Source organism: Strix uralensis, chromosome 3, assembly GCF_047716275.1.
Source record: "Strix uralensis isolate ZFMK-TIS-50842 chromosome 3, bStrUra1, whole genome shotgun sequence".
In the NCBI taxonomy this organism is placed as follows: Eukaryota; Metazoa; Chordata; class Aves; order Strigiformes; family Strigidae; genus Strix; species Strix uralensis.
Window position 1 is genome coordinate 64,705,579 of NC_133974.1, and position 23,278 is coordinate 64,728,856.

Sequence of the window (23,278 nt, forward strand, 5' to 3'; positions counted from 1 at the left end):
ACCCTGACCAAAAGAACGGCAAGACAAAAGCAGCTGTGGCTACCAACTTCAAGCAAGCATGCGGCAAAAAGCACTGTCTAGAGCTTCCGCCCTCCTTCCCTGTGCCAGCTCTGTGACTGGAGCGTGTCCCCAGGGAGCAGGAAGCCCGAACCCTGGCCCTGCTTGGTGCCAGCCTGACCCGTGGCAGCCCACCTGGCTCTCATCCAAACTTTTGGATGCAGGCCACGAATTAGGAGCTTTGGGGACTAAATTGGGAGTCCTGATTCTGGGTTGTTTCCTTCGGTGAATAGGACGTGCAAGGCCATACCCTTTGCCGGGCAGCAAGACAGCAGAGCGCCACGTGTTGCTCCACACCTTCTGTCTGCCTGCACACATCCATGCTGCATCACTGAGGAAAGCTGCCCCAAGACACTTATTGCGTTGTAGCATTCTGCCTCAGTTAACAGAAAAGCCATCTTTAGTCGCCCTCCGTTGTCACCTGGACCCGATCAGCTCCAGTCATGCTGTTGGTTAAGCAGGAGGGATGGAAGGAGCCCTCAGCCACACTGCAGAGCGCATTTGCTGCCCGTTCTGCCCTTTCCCTGATGTCACTTTCTCATTATAACATTATACCAAATCACAATGGGGATTAACCACCCCTGTATAAGCTTATTATAGGCTTATGCAGGCTGCTAGAGCTTGGCTTTAGATGGCATTTATTTTAATGAGCCTCGGGCTGATGTCACTGCTACACCCATGACTGTATATTCCCATTAAGTGCTAAAATTAACGTGGAACATGAAATTAAGTTGCTTTATACAGTGTCTATACAAAGGTGTCAAAATCCTGATGACATACACTGAAAAAAAATGGCTGATGATGCAATGGCAAAATAAAAACTTAGAAGTGGAACTAAGGGAACAATTACAGGCCATAATAAAAAAACACTGCCAAGTGAGTAACACCTGGTGTTGGTAACTACTTGCATTCACTCTGCACAGCCTACCTGCAGCAATGGATACACAAAGGCTTAACTTGTGCACATTAAAACACGCAGTGCAAGCAAGGAAGCAAACCAACCTATTCTACTTATCAAAATTTGGGAGGGGAGAAAGAGGATTTTTCTTCAAATTATACAGCTGTGCAGTGCTGAATTAGCTATATTTAGCTGTGGATTAATAGCAGAGTATTCAGGATTGAAGGTAACCCCAGAAAAAGATGAAATTCAGTGTTTCTTCATTTTAACTGAGAGCTGAGGCAATGAATTTAGGATCAGCAGTTGAATGCATGGAGGACCTACGCTAGTTACCTTCGTAAGAGCTAAGGAGTAAGAGACATTAAAAAATTGATTTCTGAGAAATTTGTACTAACTCTCTTTTCAACTCACAGACAATTTCATTGGAACTTTCTCACTATTATTAAACAAAATTGAGTGTCTTTAACATGGGCAGAGATACGAAAATATGGACTGATCAAGAAGAAAGTTAAACTGGCACTCAGTGTCTCAGCTTCACTTTTTACTTCCATCACCAAAACACATGGCTAGGGCCTGCACTGACTCACAAAATGTGTGAAAAGAGGTTCCTCAGTTGAACACGTCCACACAACATCATTAACTTTCCTTCTGACACCCAGAAGAGTAGGATATAAGCCAATATATTCTGCAACAATTTCCTTTCCAGCTAGTGCCTCTGCCTGCACTGACTTTGCCATGGACATTCCAGGATGTTGGTGAATACTAGTCCGGGAAAGATTTCTAGATTCAGAGAAATGATGATAATACTGGGTTGTCTTTTTTTTTCCGTTCCAGCTATACCTGCATTTTATGTGACTACAGAGTTTTCAAACAGCTATATCATAATAGTCTGTTGCAAGTGTATTGGGTGTTTCAGTTTGCCAGACCTGTCATAATAAATTAATTACAGGATGTTGCAGAAATGGCTGAGTTCCAGCAGCATCTTGCACAGTTTAATATAGCCCTATTTCCCCATTTCGATGTATTTGTGGTTAGATAAATCCTCAGAAAATTTACAGCTGCTACACACTAGTTTATTATACTCCCTGCCTGTGCAGGCGATATAAGTGCAACAAAAATTTGATGTCTGCTCAGAGCATAGATTTTACTGATATTGCTTTACCGGTGTGGAAACATTTTTCCGCTAAAAGTGGCATCTGCAGTTTCTGCCGAGTGTTTGCATTTGAGCATTAAACAGGACTTATAAACTTGTTTGCCACAGTCAAACATAGTGCAAATTCATTTGGCGTGACACAGTCCTCACAAAAAATCAGGTGGCTGGAGTTTTAGATGAAATGCAGAGCTAACATTTTAATTTATGAGTGCAAGCTAGAAAATATTTTTTCAGTCTTTAGTGTGTACTAACGTATAAACTACAGCCATGATATTGCTGCTGAAAGCCTAATCCTTGCTGACTTTGCTGGAGCTTTGAGTACAGGGGTCCATCTACTCCGAGCAGCTGGCAGGACCAGGACTCCACGTATACGTGTCACTGCTGGAAAACAGACCCTTCTGAAGGGGCAGGCAGCAAGCAACCGGCATACAACAGACTGAACAAAGGACAAAACTCTTGCCAAAACCACTGTGAGTAGAACACATCTACACGTAAGAAAAGGATCATATGATATTCCATGTTCAAAAGAGCAGCTTGATGCTTGGTGAGAAATTTTCATCGCTGCTCTAGCTGTTTTGCGCCAGATGAAGAGGCTGGAGCCGACTGAATCAAGGCAGAGGTGTGCATTGCAACAGATAACAACTATAAAGGTGCCCTCTGAAAACCTGTGCCAGAAATTAGGGAACCAAAGCTTCATCTGTCCCAACAGCACTGCAAGCCACTGAGGATATGGACCTTTCCAGGCTGCAGCTCAGAGTTAGTACAGTATTGAGTTATGAGTCACTGGAAGACACAGCAGAATATTCCCCATGCATTGTAAGAGTTCATCCAAAATGCTCCTGTAAATGGCACAAAACCTAAATGTATTAAAAAGTGAAGTGGTTAAATACCTTAATTTCTAAAGGCTAAAAAACATGACTGAAGCCACCAAAGCTCTGCTATAACACGCCTTATCACTATCTTCTGTTCCTTCTTCTTAAGTTCCAATTTCTAATTGCCACATTCTTGCAAGTCTCCCCCAGACAGCAGTTTTCTTCTCAAGTTGCTTATTTCCCTCTCTCAGACCTCCTCTCGTTTCTATTCCTTACGCGCAGCAGTTGTGTTCCTAATGCACATATTTTACATTATAAGCAGTAAAACTCCTTGAACTAACACAGTATGTTTTCACAAGTGCAGGTGTACATCCATAAATTAATTTGTCCAAAACATTCTGGATAGCCATTGGACAGAATGAAAAGGGAAAAACCCCACAGTACAAACCTGTACATGAATCTTTCTAGTTTCCCTCCGCTATTCAGAAACTACTTCTATCCCCTCCCAATTTCCACATCCATAAAATAGGCTGCTCTGCATACATAGTAATTTCATACATGCTAGAAAAGGATCATTAAAAAACCCCACCACTCTGTGTTTACCAAACAAGTGTTTTTGCTTTAGTTTGTTCCCGCCTTAAATGAAGTATTTCCTATTCACCTCAGTAATTAGAGCAGAAGGATGTAGTGAATGAAGTGCCTCATTATCAAGTTTGCATCCACAGTCTCTGCAGAATGGCTACCATGCCGACTATTTTTCATAGCTGTCTGCTTTTGCTTGTAAGGGGCCATTGTTAACCCTAAATGATCCTGACATTCAATTCTCCATCAGACAATCAGGTCCAGCCGGCAGATTTAGTTCACTAGTCAACAGAGACTTTCAGTTGTCATGTTCCTCTGTGTTCTCATTAGCCCTTGTTTGACTGTGATCCATCCACTACTGCCTTCTGAATTAAGTGATGCTACAAATAAACTTCTTGTGCTTTATGGTGTCTGTTCTTCAAATTATTTTAAGGAAAAAACTAAATGCAATCTGATGGCTATTGAGAAACACAGGAAAAATGTGCCATCCATTCTTTTCTATTCTGCCGATTCATGCATTGTTCTCAATGTCTCTGCCATATCATAAAAATGTAATAGGAACTGTATGTTGTAACCACACACACACAACCTAAAAACACCAGAACAATGAAAGACCTATTATGCTGTTATCACCAGGCAGTTATAAATATCTAATATTTACCCTTTTTTAAACAAGGTTTTATCTGCTTTGTTCCAGCAATGAACTTGTATCACCCTCTAAAAACTCCTCAAACAGACTTTTGCATTTTAATTCATGGCTCGGGGAGCAATTTTGCAGGGCACTCATGTTTTTGGATACTTAATCTAGTTCTTCAACTAAAAAAAAAACAAGGAAAATTTTCAATAGGCAAGCTGAATCCTTCCACTGACATTTAAATCCTTTAAATACTTGGAGAATTTTCAGCAAATGTTCACAATGCTCATTTTTAAAGTGATTTTAAGAAATATGTAGGTTGCATTAACACAGAAACAAGAAGCATTATATAAACACTTATTTTTTTAAACCACTACCCTAATCCAAACTGTTTAAAAGTTTTAACAGCAACGTCACAAGAATAAAGAATCTACTAACACTGAAGAGAAAAGCAGTTTTTCTTAAAATGAATGTATCAGTTATATTTCTGAACAAAAGGTAAAAACTGTCTTTGCCATTACATCACGTTAATAATTTCTTAAGAGATTTCGGACTGAAGGATCACTTAGACTTTTTCTTTTAATTTCAGATCTTTTTGTTCATTTTTTGTTGAATGAATGCAGAAAACTGTAGTACCACAGTGACACGGTATAAAGGAACAGAAGTCTCCAACCATGTGCTAGGGAGGAAAAAAATTATAAAAACAAAACAAAAGCTATTGCAATTACAAGAAAACATTATGAAAAGTTTATTTTCAACTCCCTGCATTTTCATGTTTGGCTCTTATCTGATTCCTTCTGCTTAATTGTTATTTGGAACTGTGCCTTGGAAGACACTAATGCTGCCTCTCCTCTCAATTTGGAAAGTGTGGCAAAGCAGCTCTATTCAGCTTCAGAGCAGTGAACATAATTGGAGCCCTAGTTCGCAAGCATGAAAGGAGGTGCTGTGCCTTTGATTAGAACTACCATCTCTCTGTGGTGTTTATCTGAAGTGTTATTTCTGTCTTCAGTGTCCACAATGCCAAATTAACATTTTACAATGCTTTCCAATGAGCTCCCAGATCTTGGCTACCACTCAGCTCTCCCTGACGTGGAACCTGATGTCATGCTCTGCCCTTATTTAAAATGTGACCCAGGACGTTTTAGGAAATGTAAAATGTTGAGATTTTTCTCTTTTACCACATCTTTAAATCCCACAGATTAAGTCATACAGAATGATGAGCTGGAATGTACTGCAAAAGCAGAGAGGTAAGATGCTAGGAGCCTTGCTAGAATCAGGCAGACCCAGGATTAAGATTATACCACTTCTGACTGGGGAAAGAGACATTAAAAAGTTTCCAGTACATGTATGCAAGCCCATTCAGGAGAGGACTCCATACACATGCTCTGAGCAAAGCAAAGCTAGGACTGTTAGCAAAGAACGTTTACCAGTGGGGCCAAAAAAGAGTACTTGCTGCCATACTTTACTCAAAAGAAACAAGTTTACAGATTTTTCTGGCTTTCAAACATGTGCAGGGAAGATATTACAATATATAGCAACTAGTGTTCTGCATCTGGGTGCATTTCACACATCAGTGCCCAACATTGTTATTCTCACTTCTTTTTTTAATGGAATCAAGTGCCTTGTCTACTAAATAAGGGCTTTCTAATTTTATGTTATTTATTGCTTCAGAGGGGGGGGAGGAAGAATTTCCTAGCAGAGTAAAAATAAACTGGACATCATCAGCCAGAAAAAATACCAACACTAACTGGTAGAAAGTGTTTCGTTTAATATAAAACATAAATTATTTAGCACTGTAGATAATTACTGAAGTTATTAGTAAAAGTTCACAACATAATACTCAAGTAAAAAAATAGATCAATGACACAAGTGAATAAGGACTACAAGTAAACCAAATAGCACAGTTCGATATGAAATATTTCATTCAGATGAAAGAAAGTGTATTTGGCAGGACTGCTGCCAAAGCAGTCAGGAATTCTGACAGAACTGCAATGCATCTTTATTATGTGCAAAAAACCTCATTTGAAAAATATAATTGCCTGGAATTTTCAACACTTATTTACATTGGTAAGCAGGAGTAGCCCCACTGAAGAGTGTAGCTGCATAAGTAGCTACTCAACAGTTCACTTTAGAGCTGCAAAATGCAGTCCAAGGGAATATTTGATGTCAGGAAAATGTTTTTAAAAAGCTTATGTTTTCAGGTACACTGTAATGTCAGTGTTCCTTTGGAATTTTACCGTTCTGAACAGTCCTTTATTTTACTTACAACCCATTTTAAAGTGCTAATTTAATAACTTAGGTAGTGGTTGAGCTCGTTTTGCTCAAGATCACATTTTTTCACTTTGATTCTCTGCTCCCAATGGATTGATCTACACTTCACAGAAATGTCTAAGATGCAATCAGACATTAAATTGATTAACATTGTATTTCTCAGTAGGGTTCTCATGAAATATGGAAATTCTACCAGTCCAGTGAGGAGTTGAACATTCAAGTTCTGTTGATTTCAAGGAACCCAGGGCAAAAGCCTGCCAAAACATGTTTACACCATTAGTAAGTCACAACTGGTGTCATTTTGCACATCTGAGTATTTTAATTTCTTTATTTCTTGTTAATCCTGGAAGTGAAATTGTAGTTGCAACCTTCAACACGTATACTGAATATCACACCAGTATCTGGAATTAAATGATGACTATACCTCATAGCATTCAGGCTCAAAGGCAATATTTGTCTTTCCATTTGTGCTTAAGTTTGAGCCTCTCACTGCCTTTTTCTTCTTCTTCAGTTCTACCCCATGGGCTGTAGGTTCATTTTCAACACCATTAGCTGTAACTGATGATACAGGAGTATCAAGACCCATGAAGTTGTGCTGATTTTCTCTCTCATTCCTCTGTATCTTTTTCTTCTTTTTCTTTGCACCTCTAGAGGAAGGTGGTTATAAAAAGAGTAAAAGAAACACAAAGTTAGTCCAAATTTAGAGCTTTTTCCACGCACATCTGATGTGTTAGAGCAATTGTGTGCCTGTCCCCCTTGAATACAATGCTGAAACAGCTACAGAAACTACCATTCCGCAGCAGAACAAAGACAGAAAAACTATGAAGACAAAAGAGGAGACTACTCCACTATCTACTTTTTAACATATCATAGCATTGCTTTGAAAACAACTCCTTGTGATCTTAAAAATCAGCAGTATTGATCAATAGTCAACAGATGCAATTAAAAAAATACAAATTACCAGTCTCCTGCTCTCATAAAAGCTATTGCACTCTTTTTCTTTCCTAAGCTCAAACACCAAAATACTTGCAATTTAAGAGAGATTCCTGGGTTATTTATTCAACAAGACAGGCATGCAAAGTGTAGAAGACTAGTTTTTCCATTTTAATTTACCTGAGCTATGACAGATTTACAGAATCAGAAATCACTTTAATGTCCATTTATGCTTATCAGACTTAATACAATGCCAAAAGCATCATTCAAGCTCCTGTATCTTTCCCAGTCAGTGCTTTTAATAAGGGAATTAGAGTGGTCTTGCAGATGATGCCAGGGGTTACACAGATGTTACACCACTTCTACCACAAATTCCCACTCCTGGCAGAAGTAACTTTATTTAACTATAAATATGTAAAACTTTATGTAACTATAAATATGTTCAAAATATGTATTGTGACTAGCACAAAGAGGTCTTGGTTTGTGATCAGAACTGTTAGCTTGAGTGCTGCTGAAACACATAAGCAAGTGGATGAATCAAGACTAAAGAATGTGATGAGACATGTGCAGTTTCCCCAAAAAGGGTGCTGCAAGAGCATTACTGTTGGTGATACTGTCCTAATGTAATCCTATTTTATAGATGAAAATGTTTACACATCAGCCTTGCTAATGGACTGATAACTATATGGTTTGAATTTTTTTTAAGCTTAGTTGTGTATTCATGAATACATGAACTGCTGCACCTCTAATACTGGAACATCCCAAGAAAAAGTTCTGGAGTTTAAGACCCTCTGCATTATAATTCCTGGAACAATTTGAGAAGTACTGCTGCATGAGGAAACCGGGGTACAAAATCATATTTCATCAGTAATATAAGTACCAAACTACCAAACTGAATGTTCAGCCGGGTCTCATGCGTAATCACTTTTAAATTTATGCAGAGAGCACTACCTAGTGTAGCTAACAAAACTGTACAATGGGAATACATCTAAGGAGATGTCTGTACTGACAAATAGTATCTAATCATTAATATTCAAAGGGTGAGGATGCTATGCAGATTTTCAGTATAAAGCTACTCAAATTTTGAGAAGTAGTTTTCATCTTTTTATTATTTGAGCATCAGATGTGATGCTATATCAAATCTTTGAGGTACTTAGATAAAAACCTTAGTTCACTGAGCATCTGTTATGTGGACATTTCTCTGTTTCTTCTAGAGTCTGCAGAAGATAGGTTAACTGCTTGGCTAAGATAAAAATCTACTAACACCTTGGATAAAATTTGTTTTCCAATTGCAAAACCGTATTTTCCATCTAGAAATTCTGAAAGATAGACATGTCATAAGGGCTTGCCATTCACTTTCTTTTACAGCTGGTATTGTGGCCATAATGAATACTATTCTAGCAGGCAAAACAGCAACCATTCATTTGGAGGCTCAAAGAAAGGTATAGTGAGTCATGCAGGTGCTAACAGTTTCATTTCTCTATAGTGAAAGTGCATGCTTGGTAATCACATCTCACTTGATTCTTACAAATACTGTGTAATTCCTACCATATACTAGCATGTGACACAGATATTAAGTGTATTTTCACAGAAAACAGGAAGATAATGTTTTAGGTGGAGCAACTATTTAAATACAGATTGGACTGGATCTCAAGTCCTGTTGATACTGCTTTTAGATGCTAAAATAGAAAACTTCTCCAGTTAAGATCACAACACTTGCATACGTGTCAGTTTTTAAGGATATTTCAGGATACATCAACTGCAGTGAACAAGAAAACTACAGTTGTGTCACAGTCCCTGCAGGTCACGGTTTTAGGTACAAAGAAGTCAGAGTTTTCATGAGAAATATGCAGCCATGTTTCTGAGATGTTTTATTTATTTATCTAATCTGTACTATAAAGATAGCCTATGAACAGAAATATAGAACAGTCTTTCAAACTAGTGTCATCAGAAATGCCAGAAGATCCTTCTCTCTTCTGGCTCTCAAAGTAAGGCAAAAACTTGTAGTCTTTTCCAAAAAAACTTTGGTATGTGCAGTCATTGCTGTAATTACAAAAACAAGCGAATCACATTTCATTATGTTCTAGTTTATGGAAGAGCTTGCAAAGTACATACTTTCAGATTCAAGTTTTAGATCAGGAAGAGCCATTACTCAGATTTGTATTCTGATCTTAAAACATGCAGTGACACATCCACATCAGACAAAACACAAGCACTGGGGAAAAATGCAGCAAAAACATAATAAAGCCTAGAATGTCCTGTACATGGAAGGAAAACAGAGCACTGTGTAGGACCGACATGTCTATCTTCCTCCCTTTCAAATTAGTTCTCCCAGACAAGGTATAGCATCGAATGTTACCTCATGCATCTTTCACTCTCCCTCACTAATCATCAGGTATAAACGGCTCAGTACCCTGAAAGCTTGTGAGTGAGGCTCTGCAACACTGCTCTTTGCCCAGATGGGACAGCAACGACATGAGGCATGACTTCAGACTGGCATCTCCATGATGCTCCTGCTCCCTGTAGTTCAGGTGGAGGGAGCACATTCCAGTGACCCAGGCATGTAGGTGTCTTCTCCCACCTTTCTCAAATGTAACTGAAGCGGTTTTGAGGCTCTGTTTCTTCAGCGTGACGCTTCAATGTGACCTCTTCACAGGACAGCCTTAGTTTTCATTAAAATGAGTATTTCACATTCTTTAATTTGATTAAATCATTTGTGATTCCACATTTTAAATCTCTGGTCCCACATTCTTCAATGGATGCCCTGAGTTCTACTAATGGAGTTGAGTCATACCGAATTTTTGATACTGGCTTCTAACAGACTGCATCAACCATTACAGTAACTGTGCTTTTAAGGCATTTCCTTCCTTAATGTACATCCTATCAGAATAGTTATACCCAAAATTCAATGTTGAATTCTGTCACGTGTAGTTATACAGTGTAGTATAACATGTAGTTATATTCTTCATTATATCTGAGGGTTAAACTTTCCACTCATGATTTATTTTCAAATCTAGATACAGTTGAAGATAGAAAATTAAGATTTAAAGATAAGTTAAAATTAGATATGTATCTGCATCTACACTGTATATGCACAGATTATTTATATGGGGAAGGGACCAGTCTGGAAAACGATCAGTGAAATAACTTTGCTTAGATGACAGATACCTGTAATGGCAAACACAGGAAGTATTTTCAGATGTATTTTTTGAAGTATAAATGGTTGCAATAGCTAAAGATATTGTGGAAGCTCTTGTTCAAAATGTTGAGATCTTATCTGCTTACAGCTTCCACACAACGAATACATACAATCTTTAAAAAATGCAAGCGTCACAATCAAAGATGCTAGCTTGCATCCTCTCAGTATGTGACAACCTTCTGCAATTTACATTGATTAAGTTTTAGAAGGTGCAAAAACAGTTTGCAGTTTGTAGCAATAAAGCCTAATACATAGCTAAGGGATGCCACAGGGCAATCCCATATCCCTGAGTTTTGATTCTCATATACGTTATAGTCCGTGTGTGTATGCATGTGTGTGTACATACATACAAACTGTTATTTCCTTCATGTTTCAGCTGTGAAGCAATTTTTTAATGATTATCCTGAAGCTAACTTCTTGTTTTGCTTGCTAAAACAAAATAACCCTTCCCACATTTCTCACAGTTTTCTAACAGCAGTTGTAGAGAAAACACTGCAAATTGTTTTAAGTATTTCTTGCTTACTGTGTTGCAGGTGAGTCTCCATCTGTGTCACGCTCTGAGCTAAATTTTAGGTCCCCTGACTTACTGATGACTGGTGACATCTGTAAAAGAAAAAAAAAAAAAAAAGCAGGAAGGTAAAAAGAAGACAGACAATGGGGCCAACACATGTACATAGAAAACCCACCAGCTTCCTGAATAAGGAGAGAATATACCTCGTTTGAAAAAGATTGTCTATCAGCCATAAAATGTTAACTCCTATGTGGTTACAAGCAAGGAAACAGTACCATGCTTTAAAAAAAAAAAAAAAAAGCAAGCTACTTGCAAATAAAATAAAAGACAGGTTTCAGGTACGTGTAGAAACAAGGCTATGAATCTGCTTGAAGTCAGCTTAAAATACACATGGTCCGTAAAGAATTAAGTTATTTCTGCCACTACATGAGTAAATAAGAATGCTAAAAACCCATCTTATTGCATAGTTTTAACAGGAGAAACTTGTCTATTTTTTAAGCCTGGAAGTTTCAGTCAAAAGCAGTTCAAATCACTCCAGGTGACGAAAGTCAGCCTATTATAATAATGTAGCACTGGTGGGGCTAGGAAGAAAAATCTTCTACTTCACACACAAAATCCTTGTTAATACAGTAATAAACTTGAGACTAAGTGAATGGTAAAAGTAAACACAAAAGGAGGAAATATAATGCCACTGATATGAAAATACAAGTGAGTGCTGTAAAGGGAATAACTCTGAGTAATTAATACTTCCTTCAGCATTTATAACCTTGTGGTTCCTTGCCATACACAATCATGAATTCACTTCACTTGCAGTCAAAACACAATCTTTTTCTGAAAGTCCTGTGCGAATGATGTTGAATCAGGTCTTTTACTCTCCTTTTTGCGTAAATATTACAGAATCTCTACATTGTACTAATACTATAATCAAATATGGACCTTTCCAAAGAACAGTCTAGTAGAATTCCCTTAAGCGCCACTACAGGATACTGACTTTTGTTATCAAAAATGGACTGTTTTTTAATACTTTCAGATACCAAAACACAGAAAATTATCCTTGTTTTACAGTTAGAAGTTTAAAGTATCCACTAAATTAAGCTGCCTAACTAAAGGTTCTTATGATCTGTTTTAAGAACAACTCATCACATAGGCTTTACTATATTCAAGCTCAGCATTTCAGTATGACTACCAAGGCACACAATTAGAGACATCAGAGACATTCAAATAGCTGTGTTCACCTGACATGGCAACTAATGAGAATTCCTAGGGTCTGCAGGGACAGACTCCTAAACATCCAGAGTACTGTTTGAGTACAATAGCTTTCTTACCTCATTCCTACAAACTTTCAAACATGTGATGAGGCAGGAACTAGATAGCAGACCTTTCTGTAGCACTGCCACTACCTTCTCTTGCCTATCTCACACACTTCTGTGACCCTCTTGGCCCCCTCCTTGAACTACTTTTCCCATCCCAGTGATGTGAGTAAGCAGTAGCAGTACTGAAGGAGCAGGTGGGGTCAGCAGCAGATGCACGAAGGCAGTGCAAGAGCTGGTGCAACAAGGGGATGAAGCAGCAGGAGGAGCACAGCAAACGAATGAGCAGAGGCTTGGAAAATAGGCAAAAGGTATTTGGCTAAGGAGGTAGTGGTAACACTATTAAATATATTTCTTTTGCTATAACCTTCCTATTTAAAATGCAATTAACTTATACTTGCTTTTTTCCCTCTCTAGTGTTTTTAAAGAACAAACCTATCAGGTTAACCATATTGTAACCTTTATGTCTAACGGTATTAACTTAGTTGTGAGTATCTAGCAGAACCATAGCTCTGTATACAAGAGAGACATTGGCATGAATTTCTATCTTTTCCATAAAAACCAGCTAAACCACTGAAGTGTTTTGGACTAAGCCAACACTCACTAGCTTCTCCATCCATGAATGCTAGAGCCACAGGCAGAGAGGACTTTGCCTTATCTAGTCTTTGAAACTGCAAAATCCCAGGCCTGTTCAGGGCTAGGAGAGACAAACAGGAAACCCAGTGGGTGAAAACTGTAGTCATGGCTCAACACTGACAAATACTGCGTCTCAGAAATGAAGTCAACTAGATGACTACTTGAGGGACAACAAACTGAAGGCAAAGAAGAGTGGAGGCAAGATACTTCAGAATGAAGCACTATGGTTTAGAACAGCTGTTTTCAGTCTTGAAGTCTTGGCCTCTGGGAATTTATCTGTGGTTACAGCTTTGCATGAAAATTTGCATAAAAATAGTTCAATCCTGTTCAGAAAGAGGCTATGAGGACCCAAGGAGAAAACCATGGGGAAGAGGGAAGTTAGCTTGCTCCTGACAGCTATCTTAATAGTGTAAGTGTCTCTCAATAGTATTTTTGGTTCTGCTTGACCAGTTCAGTGACTCAGCCTGATTCTTCCTGTCTTTAAACAGACCAATCATTTACAGCAAATGACTATGGATGTCATTTCATCTTTTCTTTTTTCCCCAACAGATATTAATTTGCTTATAGACCAGATACCTTTTCTTTCAGTGACTCAAATAATACTATAGACACGGGTGTAAACATTTTTTGAGACAGAGCACATTAGGAACCACAGAGGTGGTTTTGAAGTTGAAAAAGAAAGAGCTACCAACTTACAAATAAAGTAGCACCACACATGCTTAAGAGAGAGTAATTAAATTTGAACAGTACAAACTGCATTTTAAAGTGCAAAACAGAACACCTAAACCCAGGAAACTACAGAACTAAAAAGCTGAAATATATTAACATCAGGTTACATTTAAGGAAAATAGTCTATTCCTTGTAGATGGTACCATAGTAACATTTCCTTCAGAAGAAGGATTTCTTTGAGAATAAGCAAAGAAATTACTATTTCAAAAGTAGGACTTGCAAAGATGTATCTATTTCATAATTCCTATTCAACAGTTTATGTGGAAGACCACACAGTAGCTTTACAGACTGATTCTAGAAAAGCATAGTTTCTTTCAGCCCAGATGTCAATGCCTTTAGAAAGACAGAGCTGTAATCATACTAGGCATGAATGAAGCTCAGAATTATAAACTTCACTATAATACAATCTAATTCAATTGAATGTCATTTTTGGGTCTGCAACCGCTTTGAACCTTGAAAATGAACACACTTCATGACGTGTTGAAAGTCTTTGGTTGGACTAGATCATCTTCAGGGTCTTTTCCAACCTAGATGATCCTGTGATTCAGCTCTATTCCCTGCAGGAGTTCCACTGTATTAATTCTTTAGTGTTTCCCTCATCAGCATTATCACATCTTTCTAGTCCCTCCTCTTCCTAAAAGATAATCACTGAAGTATTCCCCAGTAACCTGAAGAAAGGCACCGTTAAAGGAGAAAATAGAAGCAGCACAAACTATAAAATGGAAGTTTTTGATGAAACTAATAGAAGAATATCTAAGCTAGCATTTTTGGAAACATCTTGAGCATGTTTTCTATGCTTTTAAAATTTTTAGATCTAATAAATTTTGAGCCCAGAAAAACACCCAGATCGAAAGAGCTCAAGCCCAGGGGAAAAGCATCAGTTGCTTGGCAGGTTCTTTTCAGATATGTTAGGCAAAGTATTCAGAAAGTCTGACAACAACCTACTGCAGGGGAAGAAGAGTGAGAACATGAATTATTTATGTGAACAGTGATAATCCCAAACTTTGTTTAAATATACATGGCATCAAGTTTTGATGATCTCTGGATAGATTATCCAAATTGTGCAATAATAATGTAGTTATTGAAGACAACTCTTTTCTTTTCATGCTTATTACCATTATTTTATACCTTAACAAAATTTTCCAAAGATAAATATACTAGAAATAATATTTTCTTGCACTTTTAATGGAAATTTTAAATTACGGTTTTTTTTTAATCTGTTACTACTTCCCACTATTCTTGCATAATGTAGAATTGAGTATTTAACATTCAGAATCCAATTAGATGCATTTTATGTAGTGAGTGGTATGTCATCTTAAATTATAAAACATATTCACAAGATTTTGTAGACAGCAGAACATTTCTGGCCAAAAAAAGACACTCTATTGACTTTGAAATATCTCTGATTTGCCAGCATCTTGCAAAACCCAAATTCTGGTTTCTAATAGAACCCTATCTGAATTTCTGTCTCTTCTGCCTTTTAAGGAATGTGAAAACAGCACATTTACTGGAGCAGTCAGATGACAGGTCTGTGTCTGTTTCTTGGGATTCTTCATCAGTGCAGTGAGAACTTCACTCCATGAAATTTCTATTGGCAGTTTAGATGTATGTTGTAATTAAAGATGATTATGACCTAATTTTGTGGCTCAGGAGTTAAGTAACTCATAAGGCAGGAAAACAAGGTTTGCATAAATTTATTATGTTATGAATGCAAAGCTGATGGTAAAAAGCATTTTGAAAGCAGGTTCTTTGAACTACTGCTTTTTTTTTATTATTTGCAAAGATTAATATTGGATTTTGAGTATTACACCCTCTTCTAATGTTAATGGTTCCATTTTATTCACTCATCATAAAATTCTGATGATGAGCTAGATATGCATTTATAATATCTGCAGTTGGAAAAATATTTTTAATTAGACTATCTGGTATTCTCAGTAATTAAAACCATAGTAGTATTCTACATTTTAAGTGCCCTATTTAGTCCCATATGGTAGCAAAATCTCATGAGTAAATGCTACGATGATTTTCACAGTAACTGTGTTTTGCAGTCTTAACAGAGCTAAATATTCAAGTATTCCTCAAAAAAATCAGAAAGAGTAATAGATAGAGCAGACCTGGATATAACCAAATATTTGGGAAAACATGCTTGTGGCCAAAAACCAAACACAACCAAAAAATTCAGTTATATTTTCCTGTTTGTGGTAACAACTTAAGCAATAACTTAATTATTTGATAAATACTTTTGGATTTTTTTTTTTAAAAAGCTTCATTTTCTGCCAAAGCAAAAAAATCAAAGACCATATGGTATTACAAAAATGGTGATTTTTCTTATTTTCCATGTAAAACAAATTGGCATTTCCTTTCATCAGCTCTTATACTGAAAAAAATGAAAGGAATAGGAAGAAAAGTTGCTGTGTCACTGCTGCAACACAGGAACTGCGATAACCGATCAGCCCCCTCAGTGGTCGTCTTAGCAGCTTTGTCTCAGAAGTATCTGGTATTGCCTAAAGCCAAAGTGCTGTAGAACTTTCCTCCATTATGACAAACAGCTGAATGACAATTTGTTTCTTCCATGCAGCACTCTGCAGCTTTTGTAAAACCATTATGCTTCAAGGCATCGCAAGTCTTACACAGAGACTTGATTCATCATTTGATTCAACTCACTATCTTCTTGGTGATTTATACAATCCTTATGTAACTTGAAATTAAAAAAACACCAGCCAGATTTGTGTTTCCTAGTCATTCAGATGCTTCTGGAATCAACCATTACCTCAGCCTAAAATGTGTTATTAAAAAAATTAATCCCTGAGTGTGTAAATTTAATAATGTCTTGTAGTAGCTAGGTTCACCAGGTTAACAAAGCATGGCACAAACAAAAATTTCCTTCTACCAGTATTAGATGTGTTCCATTCCAGCTTAATGTTCCCTGATCTTGTTTAACAGTAGAACGGGAAAAAACAAAAGGAAAAAAAAGAGTGCATCCAATTCACCTCTCTACATCATGTACTGTTTTATAGACTGTCTTCACTGCTCATTCTTTGCTAGTTTAATCTTGTAAGTATATCCTCTTATACCATTTTTTTCCAGGACTTGTAAACGTTTCATTACTCTTCTCTGGACTCTCTATTATTTTGTGGTGCCCTTAGATGTTGTACAAGGTAAAAAGCAATATATTTGCTTGTTTTTGGACTGTTACTGTACACTTTATTCATTATACCTTCTGAGCTTCTGTATGTACCATACAGACCAGTAAAAGACTTCAACTAATTATTAAATATGACATCTATTTAATTCAAAATTCCAGTAGAATAAAAGTAAAGAATATTTTGATGAACTATTACTAATACTGAGTGTTACTAAAAAAGTGCTACTAGTAATACAACAACTATTGTTACAAAAAATATGTCAACCATAGACACTTGAGAAAATAGAAGCCATCAAAACTAATCAAACATTACTTCTCACAAAGTTGAATAATAAATACTGGTTGTAAATGTTAGTAACAGTAGTTAGTGCACATAAAAGTATTTTGATCCAGTAAATTAACTAGATTGCTACTAGATTAAAACAGAAAAAAAGATGTGGATAAAAATTATCAAGTCTTTAATGACAGTAAGTATCTCAGCACTTCTCCCTTTTCTAATCTGGGTATGAGTGAAAGGGGGCGAGTATAGCAACATACGCCCTCTGGGATACCTTTCTTGCCTCCAGTAATGTAGAAAACAGATGAAAAAAATGTTCTTGCTTTCCTGTAATGTTGTAATTTTTCCTGTATTTGTTGCAGTCTCTCTTTACAGGAGTATCTGGAAGTAATGCACCCTTGTCTTTCTTGGACAATGGTTTGGCTATGAATTTCTCAGCTACAAAGAGGTAATAGATACTTCAGATTTATTATTACTACCTGGTGTAGTGATTAATTCTGTTTTTCAAGTATAGCTAGAAACAAAACACGTAGTAATTCGATTTATAGAAGTTGGCTTCAACAAGACAGCTGGCTTCCACAAGGCTGCCAAGTGAGTAATCTGTACTCAATAATTTATTAAATGCTACCTCCCTCTATTCACCTACTAAAACCAAAAGCTACACAAAAAAAGGTTAATAGAAGTAGCTTTGAGTGTTTTAACCTTGAACATTGCAATATATATTATGAAGCAAAAATTAGATAAGTCATCGGAAAGAAAGAAAGAAAAAATTGCAACTAAGCAACAGCATACATTTTGAGCCTTGCAAATCAGATGCAAAATATTAGCTTCAATTTTAGGAAAGTACATGGAAAAGTCAAGTCATCTGAAAGAAATCTGAACAAAAGTCACTTTTAAAGTAGTTACATTAGCACCATTTGCCTAAATGAATAGCTGTGGAAAGCGCACTTAAGGATACAAAGACTTTGGAATAAAAAAAAATAATCTTAAATTCTAATAGTTATTGAACTTTATTTTGCTTACATGTTTTAAGACAATAATGAGTTTTAGTTCACAGAAGGGGATCATAAGCTATGCAAAGTTTCTAATCTCTGTTTGTCTGGAGAAGTGAGAGTCATTTGGCCTGCTTTGCACATAGCAGTATTTCTAAAGATCTGAAAAAAAGAAAATAAACAACAAACCCCTATTTTTTTTCCTTGACTAAACACTGGCTGCTGTTTCTTTGTTCTTCTGTACATACTGTATTCTGACTGCTAACTAAAAATCACAGAAATGGGAATGCTTCTGCATACAATATAGTATGTGACATGTAAACATCAACATAATCCCATATGCAACTGCAACCCATTAAGTATACAACGGGAGTGGAGAGACAGTAGATATAGTCAAGACAAAAGCCTTTCTTTCCTTTGCTCTTCCAAACTACCAAGTCTCTATAGTCCGCCTTCCTGAGCAACCTCCAGGAATGGTGCAGTCAAACACTTCAGAGAACCATCAGCGACTTTTAAACAGAAACATCCATTGACAAGTAATCATGTCTAGATGCAGCATATCTCCTGGTCTGGTAGTAATGCTTTATGATCACATTGTATGTCTTTAATTAGGATATTATTACATGGACTGAAAAAGTCTTGAGAGAAAAACATCACAGCTCTTTTCCTAAGAGACCAGATAGATAAGGAAATTCCATGGCAGAAAATTTGAAGAATCTGTGGGCAATGCATATTCCAAGAATGACAGTCAAGTGCCCGAAAGTATGTCAGGTTTTGACAAATCCATGTTGTTACTTCAACCGTTATTCATTTCAACCGTTGTTTACATCAGGTAGCTGTGAGAGATACTTCTGTAAACCTTGGAGTCAATGGGAGATTTGCCACTTGTTACAATGGTGCAAAAGCAGGCAGAATATTTAATTGCCACAAACGGAACAGCTGTTTCCACACAAGACAAATGTTAGACATCTGCTGAAAATCTACCTGCTTGCCTGGAATGAGGTTTACACATAAATTTTTCCAAAAAGGATCGAAAATTAATAGTCTACCTGGCACACAAAAGACATACTCCACCACTACTTACAGAATCCTTCCTTTCCAATTTATTACCTTATGTAGTGTTGGAGAATCTTCCTCTGCTTCTCTTGGTCCTTCAGGTAGGAGAGGAGCAAAATCTGGTCCTAATCCTGAATTTTGTTCTTCATATTCTTCTGAAAACAAGATCGATAATTCACCATTATAACAGCCATGAAAGAATTATGAAAGTATCTATTTTATGTGAACAATCATGACAATAAGATATAGCCAAAACCAGGATGTGAACTGAAACCAGTGAAAAATGTTTGAAGCCAAACTTTGTATAAGAATTTATCAAAATTTACCCATTAACTTTTATTTATATTAGTACGCTTAATTTTAAATGTGATTTATATATAGGTAACTATATAAAATAAAAACAATAATTTACATGACTAAGAACAAAGTTCATACTGACCACAATGCAGCTGATACTTAACAAATATATCATATGCATTTCTTTTGATTCAGTAACAAGATGCAACTGAAACAACAAATTATACACCAGGGTTTTTTGGACAGTTGGACAACTGCCTCAAAATCTTGTTTTGTTTTGTTTTGTTTTTTTAACAGGAGGCCATCATTGAAGACCCTTCCTACAGACTGCTCTCTGGCTTATTTTGCAAGGAAGAAGGGAAGGAGAAAAAGCACAGGATGTGCAAAGGGAGGACAAAGGGGAAGGGCAGTAGGTTAAGCTAACTTTAATTACCATCATCAAGTTAGCACAGTGTTATGTCCGAGTTTGGTGTTTTTTCTTTTTTTTTTAGAAAAGAGTCATAAATACTAGACTTCACTTGAAAGACAGAGGGAGGAACTAGAAAATGGGAGAAAACATCTTGAGAAATGTTGGGTTAAAAGATTTCTAAACACCAGTATAACTGATAGTTTGATAGTTTAGGAAGGCAAATGAATTGTAGTGTGCAACGACACACTATGTCCATAAGCTGAATACTAACAACTGTCAGGACACTGAGTATCTTTACATCAGTTGACTCAGTAGGATGCTTACTATATTATTTGTTTAGCTTCATTTAGGTTTGTCTCTATTAGTTTAATCAAAACTGTTTTAATGACAAGGACCTGGTAGCAAGTTCAATGCCCAGATATGAGATTCAACCATTACTGTTCTTTTAAAGCTTCATACTGAAATCCATTTATTTGGGAACTAAGCATTCTCCATTAGAATAGGGGGAAAATCCAGAGTTTTTACAAAAGTAACTGGTTAGATCTAACAGAGATTACCTAAGAAAAACCTAAAATGTCTGTGTAATGCTTCAATGTGTCCTAAAACATTGCCAAGGAAGGGCACGAACCAGGTGGCTCTATGTAAGAAGAGACAAGGAATCAATCCAGTTGACTGATAATTAAGCCAGTACTATAAAAGCTGGAATGTTTACCTAAGTGTCAGTACCTTCCTACGTCAGATATGTCAACTTGCTAAGTGATTAGCTAACTTTACATAATTTCTGCACCACAGTAAGTCATCATCATGCCATCTATGTGCTACATAAATTTGTATCTTCAGAACAATAAGCAGTGCAGCATGTTAAAATCTTGGACCATCAGTTAAACCCACACCGGTATACCAGGAAGACTGCAGTAAACTTACTTTCACCAGCCACATAATTAGCTGGAAAATAGCCTTGCTGTCCATTTGCTAGGCTGCCAAACCACCAGTTATCATTATCTTTGTATAACACTTGGATAATGTCACTGCGATGGATGGTTAGCTCATCTGATCGATGCGCTGTGTAGTCATAAAGAGCCACTACCTAAAAGAGAGATAAGAGCACCACAGCTTTATCACAACCATGCCACAGAGAAAAAAGCGCAACATTCACTTCCTCTTGCAGAAAAGCAGCTGAAACCAAAGCTGCACTTTGGTAAAAGCTGAGGCTGTCTCAAGTTTTGCTAATGGGATCAGGGGTGGTGGGAAAGCAGCAGGAGAGGCAAGATAAAGGACTGTGGGATTGTAGAAATGGTTAAGAACATTCAATTCACTAAGATTAGCTTCAAAACAGCAGCTGTTAGTTTTATAAGCAATTTACTTGTGAAGCAAAAGGAAAAAAAAACAACAAAAAAACCCCCCACACTTCATACATTCACTTTCTCAGAATTGTTACACCACCTTCAGATCCCATTCTGTGTGTGCTCATGAAGCATATGTGTTCGAATAAATACTTCAACAGTATGGCAGTTTTACCGAAGGAAAAATGTAGTACAAAAATACCATTGCAAAGTTTTGCTTTGATCACTCCACTTTTTCTTTTTTTTTGTTTAGAAATAAGGATTTGCATATACAATTTTATAAATATCTGCCAAAAATACTCTTATATTCCATTTCACATAATAAATCCATTTGTCAGTGAAATACAGTGCATCTGTACTTTTCTGGAAAAAAGTACTAATAGTGGTCAGCACCATGCATACTACATTGAATACATTACCAGAAGCCTGCTTTCTACCCTGAATATGAAAAAATCAAGTATAATTTCTTATGTATTTCCTACGCCCTATGAAGAAAAATCCATCCTGATGAATTCAGAGCAGGAAAGACTGAAAACAACTGAACTGAAAGAATAAGGGAATTGCTCACTTCCCTCATCATAAGTGAAGAACAAAATTGTGACCTATTTTACACAAAGAACACTGCTTCCCTACATATAATCTTCACCTCAGATTCCTCTACGAAATTCTAAGTAGAAAGGTCAGAAACAGGGATTGTTAGGAGTGATAGGAGGTTATAGGGGATTGAAGGAGACAGCAAAGTTATTATGAAGATGGCAATTTGGAGAAAAAACTTCCTTTTTTTATTACTCATGCATGCATTTAAATCCTGACTGCTGAACTGTGCAGTGCTTTTCATACATGTATTTCTATTTTGAGTAAGATGTCCTGTGAGTTATGTGTGTAAAAATATAGTCAATGTCACTTGTATTTTCATAATTCCATGTCACCAATTAAACAGATTAAATCAGTTATGAATGGAAAAAGATGGAAATTATTCTACCATTGTAAACTCTATGTGGTAATGTGTGAGCTGGTCAGCATCAAAGAATTAGTATTAGCATAATTCTCAGTAGACAGGAAATTTATCTAAATATGCATTCAGTAATCCTGAACTTACATAAAGAAGCTAAACAGTGAAATATCCTTTATCATAACTCTCCTCCCTGCATTAGCAAAGTTAATACAGTAATTACAGGTGATGCTGACAATACAGAAATACGAACTATAGAATAGAACCAAACTAAAACACACTAATGAGCACCATAGAGAAACAGTACAGAATTGGAAGCTCACATGATCATGTCCAGTAAGGGATACTCTAACAGTGCCCACTTCAGTTAAGTGGCAACCGTTTCCTTAGCAATGGTATTATGAAAATCATGAGGTCGCTTAAGGTTAAAAAAAAAGAATGGAACTAATTACTTGGCAGCACAAAAACCAATGAAAGGCATAGCAACAAATACTTCTTTTTGCAGCGTCTTTTGTAAGACAGTTCTGCTGTAAATGTTTCGTATTTTGGAAAAAATTACAAAAATTCAGTAACATGGAACTTCCAACAAACAGTTCAAACCAATCAAGCAAGTCCTACTATCTGTCTCCCAAAAATAAAAAAATAACGTGTCCTGTAATACAACTGGTTTAGCAAGCCTGACAATTTAAACAAAATGTAGAAATTGCCATCATATTCTCTGGAGACATATGATCAGAAAATGACCCTAAGGGAATACAGGAAATGTACCTCAGGACCAAAGAAGAATGTAAACACTCGCTATTATGCCCAAAGCAATGGAATTTCTTCTACTGCAACATTCAGACATGTGTTAAGTTCTGTCTGGGTCCAAGTTCAAGCAAAAAAATCTGTATTCATGAAAATTTTACAAAATTATTTTTCAGGAGTGGTAGAAACCCAGCAGTAACATCGTTATGCTGGTCATGAACGTGTTTGTAAGAATTAAAAAATCTAGGGTAAAAATAAAATCCTTGGGAACATGCCAAAAAAAGAGAATGTGCTTTCAAAAGCATAGATACAATGTAACAGGTATAGAAGATACT

General features: G+C 36.7%; 1 protein-coding gene across 8 annotated transcripts in view; it reads right to left on the minus strand.

Annotated features, from left to right (window-relative positions):
* Positions 1 to 5,884: 5,884 nt before the first annotated feature.
* The window catches only part of AHI1 (Abelson helper integration site 1), a 97,102-nt gene continuing 79,708 nt past the window's right edge, over positions 5,885 to 23,278 (minus strand). For 4 of the 8 annotated variants that reach the window (XM_074862586.1, XM_074862590.1, XM_074862587.1 and 1 more), the window contains 4 exons: positions 20,826 to 20,988; positions 19,250 to 19,350; positions 11,063 to 11,142; positions 5,885 to 7,054 (listed from right to left, as the gene is read on the minus strand). In XM_074862586.1, coding sequence (XP_074718687.1) covers positions 6,826 to 7,054; positions 11,063 to 11,142; positions 19,250 to 19,350; positions 20,826 to 20,988 — 573 coding nt within the window. In that variant the 3' untranslated portion in view covers positions 5,885 to 6,825. Of the gene's footprint in view, positions 10,509 to 11,062; positions 11,143 to 18,144; positions 18,302 to 19,249; positions 19,351 to 20,825; positions 20,989 to 23,278 lie in introns of those variants that run through there. The other 4 variants (XM_074862589.1, XM_074862592.1, XM_074862591.1 and 1 more) reach the window with 4 other exon arrangements.